Raw genomic sequence first — 12,618 nt, 5'->3', positions numbered from 1 at the left:
CAGAGGCCTGAAAAGACCTGGAGAGCATGTCTGCCGTAACGTTTTTAACGGCTGGCCGAATGTGGAGCGTGAAGGTGAAGTGAGCGAAGAAGAAAGGCCACCTGTCTTGATGTGGGTTAAGCTGCTGAGCTGACTGCAGATAAGCCAGATTCTTGTGGTCAGTGTAAATTACCACAGGGTGCAACGCTGCTTCCAGCAAGTACCAGCACTCCTCCAGAGCCAGCTTGATTGCGAGCAGTTATCTATTGCCAATAGAGTAATTACAGTGTTGGAAATAAGTATTTGATCCCTTGCTGATTTTGTAAGTTTGCCCACTAACAAAGACATGAATACTCTATGATTTTAACATTGAGAGATAGAATATCAAAAATAAAATCCAGAAAATCACATTGTATAAATTATATTAATTTGTTTGCATTTTGCAGTGAGAACCAAGTATTTTATCCCCTACCAACCATTAAGAGTTTTGGCTTCTACAGACCAGTTATAGGCTCCTAATCAACTCATTACCTGCATTAAAGACAGCTGTCTTACATACAATAAAAGACTCATGTCCACAGACTCAATTAATCAGTCAGACTCTAACCTCTACAACATGGCCAAGATCAAAGAGCTTTATAAGGACGTCAGGAACAAGATCATAGACCTGCACAAAGCTGGAATGGGCTACAAAATCATAAGTAAGACGCTGGGTGAGAAGGAGACAACTGACGGTGCAATAGTAAGAAAATGGAAGAATTACAAAATGACTGTCAATCGACATCGATCGAGGGCACCATGCAAAATCTCACCTCGTGGGGTATCATTGATCATGAGGAAGGTGAGAGATCAGCCTAAAACTACAAAAGGTGGAACTTGTTAATGATCTTAAGCAGCTGGGACCACAGTGACCAAGAAAAAAAATTGGTAACACATTACGCTGTAAAGGTTTAAAATCCTGTAGTGCCCACAAGGTCCCCTGCTCAAGAAGGCACATGTGCAGACCCATCTGAAGTTTGCCAATGAACACCTGGATGATCCTGTGAGTGATTAAGATAAGGTGCTGTGGTCAGATGAGACAAAAATTGAGGTCTTTGGCATTAACTCAACTCGCTTGGAGGAAGAGAAATGCTGCCTATGACCCAAAGAACACCGTTCCCACTGTCAAGCATAGAGGTGGAAACATTATGTTTTGGGGGTGTTTCTCTGCTAAGGGCACAGGACTACTTAACCGCATCAATGGGAGAATGGATGGAGCCATGTAACGTAATATCCTGAGTGACAACTTCCTTCCCTCCGTCAGCACATTAAAAATGGGTCGTGGCTGGGTCTTCCAGTAAGACAATGACCCAAAACATACAGCCAAGGCAACAAAGGAGTGGCTCAAAAAGAAGCACATTATGGTCATGGAGTGGCCTAACCAGTCTCCAGACCTTAATCCCATAGAAAACTTTTGGAGGGAGTTGAAGCTCCGAGTTGCTAAGTGACAGCCTCAAAATATTAATGATTTAGAGACAATCTGCAAAAAGGAGTGGACCAAAATTCCTCCTGACATATGCATAAACCTCATCATCAACTATAAAAACCATTGACTGCCATGCTTGCCAACAAGGGTTTTGCCATCAAAGGGATCAAATACTTATTTCTCACTGCAAAATGCAAATAAATGTATATAATTTATACAGTGTGATTTTCTGGATTTTATTTTTGATATCCTATCTCTCAATGTTAAAATTAACCTACCCTTAAAATTATAGACTGTCCATGTTTTTGTCAGTGGGCAAACTTACAAAATCAGCAAAAGATCAAATACTTATTTCTCCCACTGTACGTTCTAGTGCCGAGAAAAGTTTAGAGAAAAAGCCGCAGGACATCATGTGACCAGATGAAGACTTCTGAGTGTGGACGGCTCCTGCCCCTGTGGAAGATGCATCCACCTCCAGGAATAACTGCTTGTTATGGTTTGGGCGAAGCAGCACCGGTGCCGAGGAAAACTCCTGCTTGAGGACTACAAAAGCGTCTTCTGCTTCAGGAGTCCATTCCTTAGGATTTGCTCCTTAGCGGATGCGCGCAGACATAGAAGCAGTCTCGGATGAAAAATGCAAAAAAATTTGGAGATAATTCCCAAACCCTGAGAAACCGCTGGATAGCTTTAAGTCCACTTCATAACGGCGGACACCTTCTCAGGATCCAGACTGGTCTAAGAAACAATGTATCCCAGAAATGGAATGGAGGACTGTTTGAAGAGAGACTTTTCATATTTGGCGTAGAGACTGTTAGTTCTTAACCTTATTAGAACCCGGCGAAAGTTCCTCCTGTGTGTTGACAGATCAGGAGAGAATACCAAGATGTCATCCAGGTATACTACCAACCATGTATAGAGCAGGTCATAGAAGAGGTCATTCACCAGTTCTTGGAAGAAGGCTGGGTCATTACAGAGTCCAAACTGACATAATGCGATATTCGTAATGGCCATCGTGGGTGTTGAAAGCCGTCTTCCACTTGTCTCCCTGGTGAATTCGAACCAGGTTGTATGCCCCTGGTTGGTCAAGCTTTGTGAAGACTCTGGAACCTTTCAGGTGATCAAACATCTCAGAGATCAGGGGTAGGGTACTTATTTTTTTCAGTGATTTAGCTAAGGCCCCTGTAGTCAATGCAGAGTTGCAAAGAGCCGTCCTTCTTCACAAAGAAAAACCAAGCTCTGGCTGGATAAATTCCCTAGTGAGGTTCTCTTCTATATACTCGGACATAGCATGAGTCTCGGCCTGGCACAGGGGGTAGATTCGGCCTCAAGAAATGAGGTGCCCGGCAGGAGGTCAGGCGGGCATTCATACAACCTATTAGGTGTCAAGGTCTCAGCCTCTTTCTTGTCAAAGACATCCTCATACGTCCAACATGCCGTGGGCAGGCCAGGCAAATTAACAGAAGTAGGAGACCGGACAGGACGAACGGGAACAAGGCACATTTTGTGACATCCTGAGCCCCAACGGAGTACTTCTCCAGACCTCCAGTCCAAAACAGGTTCATGTTTTTGCAGCCACGGGGGACCTAGAAGTAGAGGATAAGAGACCAGACAGCACATGAAGAGAAATCTTCTCCGAATACAGCATTCCCACCTGAGGCTCCATGGTTTCCGTGATGAACTGGATGGTCTCGAGAAGAGGCTTTCCATCCACTGAAGAAATTACCTACGGATCCGGAAGAAATAGGACCATAATCTTATGCCGGTTGACCACAGCCTGTTGAACAAAGTTACTTTGCCGCAGGAGACAGATACAGTCAGGGTCAACAATGGAGAGTATATATCCGATAGTTTTGGGCACAAATACTAATTCTCCTAAATCAACGATTAAATTATCCCATCAAAAAAGCTTGGAGAATTTCTTATTAAAATCAACAATTCTTTATTAAACACAATAATTAATAAAACACATAGATTGTAAGTAGTACATGATTAGACAATACATGATACCGTCAAGTAAGAAGTGGTACAAATATTAGATAGTTCCTTAAAAATACATAATCATTCTCACAAAAAACACCGTTCTCATTATATTGGACTATATGCACCATAACATTCTCAAGAATTGCAGTCACAAATCTCCACAATTTATTCATACAAAATCAATACAGAAATGTTCTATATAGGATGATTTTTCATATTCTTTTATTATTACACTGCCCTCTAGTGGGATGGGAAAAATTACATCCTATTGGTGACTTAAAAAACACTGCTGCAATCATTTCTATAGTTTCTTATATGCCATTTTGCAGATTAAGCCAAGCACCATCCAATACCCATATATATCTCCTTTAAATTTATATCATAATCTTAGCAAAAGTGCATAGACAAAGAGGAAAGTTTATTAAAGTGCAATATAGTAGTATTATATTGGTGCAAGGCAATCCCCATAGCAAAAAGATGCATATAACCCTTAGGGTGACATACCACGGAATCAGACTTGAAAGACCACGTGTGGGAACCCCCTAACGAACGTCTCGCGTTCTTGCTTCTTCCTTCGATAATTTCAACAATGGAGAGGTAGAAGTCTTGCCTAGGGTAGCCTCTCCTACGGACCCTAGGCACTGGCATTTCCCAGTCTCTCGGGGCAGGAACGAATAAGATGTTCGGAGGTGCTGCAGTAGAAGCATGTCCCTTCAGCCCAACGAACCTCTTGGCAGTGCTTGGATAGCTTCACCCGGTCAATCTGCATAAGTACAAGCAAAGAAGTCACAGCAGGAACTGGCGTAATGATCGGTCGTTGAAAGGGGGGAGCCAGGCGTACTGATCTTCTCTCGCGGTTCACCTCTTTGGTCTGTTCCTGGAACCTAATGTCAATTCGGTTTGCGAGAGACACCAGGTCATCCAGAGAGGTGGGTATCGCCCGGCCAGCCAGTTCATCCTTGATTCGCCCGAAGAGGCCTTCCCAGAGCCACCAGAGCCTCATTGTTCCAAGCGAGTTCCGAAGACAAGGTACGAAAATGGATCGCACACTGGCCCACAGAGAGGTTACTTTGGCGTAACCGGAGCAGAGCAGAGGCTGCAGAAGAAATGCGACCGGGCTCGTCGAAGACCACATGAAAGAAGGACTGTAGGTTGAACACTTAACAAAACGCTTAAAAAACACTAACAAAACGCATCCCATTAATTGCAATTGCTGTGCCCATGCTGCGTTTTTTTCCAGAGCGGAAACGCGGCGATTCATCAGCCATATAGTTGTATTGGAACACATGGATAAAAACGTGGCAAAAATGCGAAAAAAAGCTTGCGTCTTTCCTGGCAAGGGTGTCCGGTTTTGATGGGGAAAAATCTGCTTATAATCTGCAACGTGGGCACATTGCCTAAGCGTTAGGGATTTTTGGAAACCTGAACCAATTAAAAAAGCTCAAAGGATTGAACATATGAACAGCAAATGGTTTTTGCAGGGTAGTGTATTTGTTCATTTTTTGGGTACTTTTCTGGCGCAGACCCATTTGCACTAACTTAACCCCTTAATGACCACCGATACACTTTATAACGGCGGTAGTTCAGGGTACTTAAACCACAGCGCCGCTTTTTATCGGCATTGAGGTTTAAGTGTATAGCGCTCCCCAGCATCGGAATTTCTCTGGGGTCTTGGCTACCAGAGGTAGCTAAGACCCCAGAGAACATGATTCGGGTTGGTTTTTACTGACCCCGATGTTACGATCGCCGTTATTAACGGTATGATGGTGACCGCAAAAAAAAAAGTCAGATTTTCCATTTAATTTCTCTCTCCTCTCGTGTGATTGAACATCAGAGGAGAGAAATAGGGTCCCCCAATAACCCCCCCACCCCACCCCCGGTACCTCTGGTTTCTAGGCATCCCTCTGTGAAGTCCCTCGGGCCACCGGCATCTTCTTCCGGGAGAAAATGGCTGGCGCATGTGCAGTGCGCCCGCCGAGATCTGCCGGCCAGCACTTGGCAACAATAGGAAATTATTCCTATTCGTTCATTTTGATCACTGTTATAGAATCTATCACAGTGATCAAAATAAAAAAAAAATTAAAATAAAACCCCCTCTATCACCCCCTTAGTTAGGGTAAAATAATAAAATAACAAAAATATATTTATTTTCATTTTTCCATTAGGGTTAGAGGTGGGCTAAAGTGAGTTGGGGTTAGGGCTTGGGCTAGGGTTGGGATTACAGTTAGGGTTGGGATTTGGGTTAGGTTTGTGGTTAGGGTTATGGTTGGGATTAGGGTTAGGGGTGTGTTGGAGTTAGGGTTGTGGTTAAGTTTATGGTTAGGATTAGGGTTAGCGGTGTGTTGGGGTTAGGGCTGTGGTTAGGGTTATGGTTAGGGGTGTGTTGGGGTTAGGGTTGGGGTTAGGGTTGTGGTTAGGGTTATGGTTAGGGTTGGGATTAAGGTTAGGGGTGTGTTAAAGTTAGGGTTGGAGTTAGAATTGGGGGGTTTCCACTGTTTAGGTACATCAGGGGGACTCCAAACGTGACATGGCACCACCATTGATTCCAACCAATGTTGCGTTAAAAAAGTGAAACGGTGCTCCCTCCCTTCTGAGCCCTGCCATGCACCCAAACAGTGGTTTGCCCCCACATATGGGGTAACAGCATACTTAGGACAAACTGCACAACAACTTTGGGGGTCTAATTTCTCCTGTTACCCTTAGGAAAGTAAAAATTTGAGAGCAAAAAAATTATTGTGGAAAAAATATGATTTTTTATTTTCAATGCTCTACGTTATAAACTTCTGTGAATCACTTGGGGGTTCAAAGTGCTCAACACACATCTAGATAAGTTCCTTGGGGGGGTCTAGATTCCATAATGGTGTAACTTGTTGGGGGGTTTCTCTGTTTAGGCACATCAGGGGCTAACACTTTACACTTGTGAAAATAAAAATAAATTGGTTCTGAAGTAAAATGTTTGTGAGAAAAGTTATGTTCATTTTTCCTTCCACATTGCTTCAGTTCCTGTGAAGCACGTAAAGGGTTATTAAACATCTTAAAGGGACTCTGTCACCTGAATTTGGAAGGAACAATTTTCAGCCATAGGGGCGGGGTTTTCGGGTGTTTGATTCACCCTTTCCTTACTGCATGCTGGCTGCAATATTGAAGTTCATTCTCTGTCCTCCATAGTACACGCCTGCGTAAGTAACACAGTAACGTTTTTTGTGTCTGTCGAAAAAACGGACAGTGACGGATCCGTCGCCGTCCGTCATTTGGTACAATGGAACCCTATGGCGCCGGATCCATCAAATGACGGAATCTGGAGATGGATTCGTTTTGGTTTGTTTTTTTTAACTGAGCATGCTCCGAATTTTTTTTATCCAATTAGCTGGATCAGCTAGTCAGATCCTTCGCAAAAAAGGATCCGTCGCATCAGTTTTTTACAGTCTGCGACGGATCCGTTTTTTTCAGCATTCGACGGGTTGTGCCTGACAGCAAAAAACTGATGGGTGAAAGCAGCCTAACATGAAATACAATATGTCATGAAAAAACAATCTCAGAATCACCGGGATCCGTTGAAGGGTTCCAGAGTTATTATCTCATAAAGGGACAGTGGTCAGAATTGTAATAATTGGCGTGGTCTTTGAGCAGCAAATTGGCTCAGTCACTATGGGGTTAATGCACACATCACATCAACAAATGTACAAAAGTAGGTAACAGCTCTGGCATCTGTAGGCTACAAGAATGGGTCCGGCTCCTGAGCCTTGTATATGCTGAGCTCAGTCACCAGCGATTATGTCGTCCCTTTCCATCACACACCTCCACTATCTCTGGTGGAAGGTAACTCACCGCCTTCGAAAAATGAATGAACAAAATTACAGTGAACAATGTAAAGACAAGCAGAGATTTGGTGTCAGAGTAATTGTACCGACCCGAAGAAAACAAGCAACAACATTTATGTAAATGGACTAAACTTCAAAAACAGCCGTGTTGCTATTGTTTCCTCAAAAATGTGAATATTAGTTTAAACAATAAGCGATTTGTCTACTTCAGAATGGAACTTATCCCACAAAGACAATTCATGAGGTACGACAATGGAAGAACATTCAAAAGGTCCAAAGGACAGGACTGGAAAGGGTTAAAGTTACCAGTGATGGTCCCTCTCCACCTACCTCCACCTGCAGAGCCGCACTCCACATATATGGCTGCTCTGTGCGCAGGACCTGTGATGAGGTCACAGGAGGGGAGGAGTCAGAGGTCACATGATCAGGGGCCTCAGTGTATGCAGGACTCTGCTGTGCTGGTTGTCATGGTGCTGGATGAGGGGAAGATTATGTGTGGGGTCAGGAGGGGTTTACAGTGTGGATGTAGCAGAGCCGTGTGTGTACGAGGTGTACGGAGCAGAGCCGTGTGTGTACGAGGTGTACGGAGCGGAGCCCCATGTGTACAAGGTATACGGAGGGGGGCAGAGCCATGTGTGTATGAGGTGTACAGAGCGGAGCCGCGTGTGTACGAGGTGTACGGAGCGGAGCCACGTATGTACAAGGTGTATGGAGTGGAGCCGCGTGTGTACAAGGTGTACAGAGCGGAGCCATGTGTGTTCAAAGTGTATGGAGCGGAGCCGTGTGTTTGAGGTGTGCGGAGCCGTGTGTGTACGAGGTGTACAGAGCGGAGCCGTGTGTGTTCGAGGTGTGCGGAGTGGAGCCACGTGTGTGTACGAGGTGTACGGAGCGGAGCCATGTGTATACAAGATGTACGGAGCAGAGCCGCGTGTGTACGAGGTGTACGGAGAGGAGCCGTGTGTGTACGAGGTGTATGGAGCGGAGCCATGTGTATACAAGATGTACGGAGCGGAGCCACGTGTGTACGGAGTGGAGCTGCGTATGTACGGAGCAGAGCCCTGTGTTCGAGGTGTACGGAGCGGAGCCGTGTGTTCGAGGTGTACGGAGCAGAGCCCTGTGTTCGAGGTGTGCAGAGCAGAGCCCTGTGTTCAAGGTGTACGGAGCAGAGCCGTGTGTTTGAGGTGTACGGAGCGGAGCCATGTGTTCAATGTATGCGGAGCTGTGTGTTCGAGGTGTATGGCGTGGAGCCGTGTATTACGGGGTGTACGGAGCAGCGTGTGTATGAGGTGTATGGAGCGGAGCCGTGTGTACGAGGTGTACGGAGCAGAGCCGTGTGTATACGAGGTGTACAGAGCGGAGCCGTGTGTGTACGAGGTGTACGGAGCGGAGCCGTGTGTGTACAAGGTGTACAGAGCGGAGCCGTGTGTGTACGGAGCAGAGCCGTGTGTTCGAGGTGTACGGAGCAGAGCCAGGCGTATGGAGCAGAGCCATGTGTTCGAGGTGTATGGAGCGGAGCCGTGAGTTCGAGGTGTACGGAGTGGAGCCGTGTATGTACGAGGTGTACGGAGCAGCGTGTGTATGAGGTGTACGGAGCGGGGCCATGTGTGTACGAGGTGTACGGAGTGGAGCCGTGTGTGTACGAGGTGTACAGAGCGGAGCCGTGTGTGTACGAGGTGTACAGAGCGGAGCCGTGTGTGTACGAGGTGTACGGAGTGGAGCCGTGTGTGTACAAGGTGTACAGAGCGGAGCCGTGTGTGTACGAGGTGTACAGAGCGGAGCCGTGTGTGTACGAGGTGTACAGAGCGGAGCCGTGTGTGTACGAGGTGTACGGAGTGGAGCCGTGTGTGTACGAGGTGTACGGAGCGGAGCCGTGTGTGTACGAGGTGTACGGAGTGGAGCCGTGTGTGTACAAGGTGTACAGAGCGGAGCCGTGTGTGTACGAGGTGTACGGAGTGGAGCCGTGTGTGTACGAGGTGTACGGAGTGGAGCCGTGTGTGTACAAGGTGTACAGAGCGGAGCCGTGTGTGTACGAGGTGTACGGAGTGGAGCCGTGTGTGTACGAGGTGTACGGAGTGGAGCCGTGTGTGTACAAGGTGTACAGAGCGGAGCCGTGTGTGTGCGAGGTGTACGGAGTGGAGCCGTGTGTGTACAAGGTGTACAGAGCGGAGCCGTGTGTGTACGAGGTGTACAGAGCGGAGCCGTGTGTGTACGAGGTGTACAGAGCGGAGCCGTGTGTGTACAAGGTGTACAGAGTGGAGTCTCTAGGGGTATCAGAGAATACTGTAGTACTCATTAGCTCTACCTGTTTGGTATCTGCTACATTTATCCCTATTATAAACCCTGCACTCTCACCCCCATCTTTGCAAGCCTCTAGTAATGGTATATACAGTAGTTCATTCAGCTTACTGAGTTTGTTCCCCGATGCTGTAAGGTCATCTCACTGCAGATTACCTGCGGAATTACCCTGGATTTACCGCGGGTTTTTTTTGCGGATTCCACCTGTGGCTTTACACCTGCTCTATAATAGGAATCCGCACAAAGAATTGACATGCTGCGGAATAAACAACACTACGTTTCCGCGCATTTTTTTCCGCAGCATGGGCACTGCGGATTTTTTTTCTATAGGTTTAACTTGTACTGTAAACGCATGGAAAGCTGCTGCGAATCTGCAGAGGCCACTCTGCTACGGATCCGCAGCAAAATCCAGAGCGTATGCACATACCCTGATAAGTCTAAGAACAAACTTTCCTATATATTTAGACCTAGCCAAGGGGAAGGTGTTTGTGCAGATTTTATCCAAGTGCCATATTTTTCAAAGTGCCAGGGCAGTTAAACATGGCAGTTGGACAGGGTAGACAAGATGCAAGACATTCACAGAAACTTGTTTTCAGGTCATTTGCATTGCAAAATGTACTTCCCATATGTATTTGTATCATTTACCTTCCATATGCTGCAGTCACTCACATCTACCGCCCTTTCACACACTCAGTGCACTCCATCCATATCAGCCAGTCTCTCCTCCTCCCCAGTGCCCAGCTCTCATCCTGTTTTCACAATCTTAAATCACACAGATCCATTCACTCCCACAATACAAAATAAGAGACGCTATCATGAATCACCTAAACATCTGCTCACTCTCTTTATTCTCCTCCTAGTTGCAGGAGATATCTCTCCTAACCCCGGCTCATCTTGTAATAGTAACTTTAACTCCTCCCTGCTACACCAAAAAACACTGCAAATCTCATTAATATTCCTTGCGTGCATTCTGTTTCTTTTAATTGTGCCCTCTGAAACTGACGGTCAGCGTGTAACAAACTAACTTATATCTGTGACATTAGTCACTTCTCACGGCCAAGCCGTGAGTCAGAGTGGTTGAGGAGTCCAAGGTCAGAAGTCGGGAGGCTATATCATAAACAGAAGGAAGAGACAAAAGTGTAGTGAGGTAACATTCCGAGGTCAGAGTACCAGGAGGACAACGGATTAGAGCTGAAGGGGTTAAACAGGCGGATGGTCCAAACAAAGTCAGGCAACAGATCAAGCAAACAGACCTCAAGGCACAGGAGAGCACAAACTTCTCCATAGGTGCACACATGCGCCCCGACGCACGTTTCTCTTTCGGCTTCCTCGGAGAGCCAATATAATTTTTTTTTCTACATGTAAATGGTCCAAAAAGGCAATGGAATACTTATGCAAGCTTATTCAATGACAATCCTGAAGTGTTGTGCACATGATCAGCAAATTTCCGCGCGTATTTGCAGTGTGTTTATTTTTTGAAGCATGTCAATTCTTTTTGCGCTTTTGCCTGTGTTTTTGACCCATTGAATGCACAGGAACAGAACGCATGCAAATATGCACCAAAACCGCAGCGTATTTTTCAGCAGCATTTTTGCTGCCGAGATGCAGAAATTTCTACAAGCAAATACACAACGTTCACACATAGCCTATCAGTCCTTCTAAGGGCTAATCCAGTGCTTTCCTGTTTGTATCAGATACATTCTGCATTTAGCCTAGGGACAGTTTCAGGCAGAGTGATAGAGGCTCTAGGCAGGGCTGAGTGCTTCACCATCCATTGCAAAATATATAGCAGCTGCACGTGATCAGATTTTTTTATTGGTGGGGATGTACTATATTGTCACCCATACAGTATTGCGTGATTTGTCATACATTTCTGCTTTATTTAACACTGAAAAAAAGCATATAAAAATTTGTCTGGGTTCAAATACTCAGCCATACAGTGTAACATGCTTTCTGTTATATTTTGGTACTTTATAAAACTCAAAAAAACCTTCAAAATTTTTTTAAGGATTCATTGATTCATCCATACACTAACGTGGTTCTTTTTACATTATGTGTTATATAAAACTGAAAAAAAAACTGCCAAAAGTTTTTATGGATTCAATAATTCATCCACACACTTTAACACGGTTCTTGTTACATTACAATGGTATATAAAACTTGAAAAAAAACCTTCCAAAACTTTTTATGGATGCAATGATTCATCCATACGCTGTAATGCGGTTCTTGTTATGTTACAGCCAAGTGCTAGAGGGGAGATACATTTCACTGAGGCTATTAGTTTCAGTGATTTGACACCCTGAAGTTTCCTCCAGCACACTATGTGTTGTGAGGGGTTATTCGGCAATTTTAAGGGCTGGGTTTTTTGTGGACAACCATAGAACTCGTGAGAGGTTGTCCACCTAATCTCCAGGGTGTGGTCTGGGGCTTAAATAGTCAGAACCCAGAGGCATTCAGTGTTCAGTGGGCCTGGGGAGAGGAACTCTAGCACTCTGTGTCTTGACAAAGAAAAACAGAACCAGTGAGTGGTTATTTACCTGAGCAGGCAGATCCCTGCAGATGTAGAGACTGTATACCATTTTGGCTTGTTTTGCCCGAAGGGCCATGTTTATTTTCACTTTGTGTTGGTGTATGCCACATTTATATACTATTCAGATATTTTGTGTCAGATAACCAGGAAGATCCAGGTCTTCTTTTTGGGACAATATCTGGGTTGACCAGGGTGATGGAGGACCCAGTGTCCCGAAGTCTCTGGGCCTGGATATCACCGACCTTGACCAGCTGGATGTGTTGATGGAGGCTGGCTGGTGTATGGTGGTCAACCCGCTGAAGAGTATGGACGGGAAATATCACTTCCTCCACTGCTGGTGTATAGCAGGGATAGCATCCCTCAGAACCTTCTGGCTCGTTTTGGCAGATGCTGACATGCTGGACTGGCAGAGGGGCTCAAGGCATGGGGTCCCGGCCTTGGGGACAGTCTTTGGCAATGTGTCCAAGGTGCCCACATGTATAACAGCCCCGTGGGTTGGGCAAGTCATGGGTACTGTTGGTAACCCTTTGCCCTGGTTGGTTTTCTGC

General features: G+C 45.6%; 1 protein-coding gene across 1 annotated transcript in view; it reads right to left on the bottom strand.

The window, feature by feature from the left end:
- LOC143768202 (uncharacterized) overlaps positions 1-12,146 on the bottom strand; it is a 41,844-nt gene extending 29,698 nt beyond the window's left edge. Inside the window, exons 1-2 of the mRNA XM_077256893.1 lie at positions 12,078-12,146; positions 7,576-7,626 (exon numbers count right to left, since the gene is read on the bottom strand). Of these exons, the coding sequence (XP_077113008.1) occupies positions 7,576-7,626; positions 12,078-12,146 (120 nt within the window). The remainder of the gene's footprint in view (positions 1-7,575; positions 7,627-12,077) is intronic.
- Positions 12,147-12,618: the final 472 nt, after the last annotated feature.

This window comes from Ranitomeya variabilis, chromosome 4, assembly GCF_051348905.1.
Source record: "Ranitomeya variabilis isolate aRanVar5 chromosome 4, aRanVar5.hap1, whole genome shotgun sequence".
NCBI classification, from domain to species: Eukaryota; Metazoa; Chordata; class Amphibia; order Anura; family Dendrobatidae; genus Ranitomeya; species Ranitomeya variabilis.
This window is presented reverse-complemented; position numbering and strand designations above follow the sequence as displayed.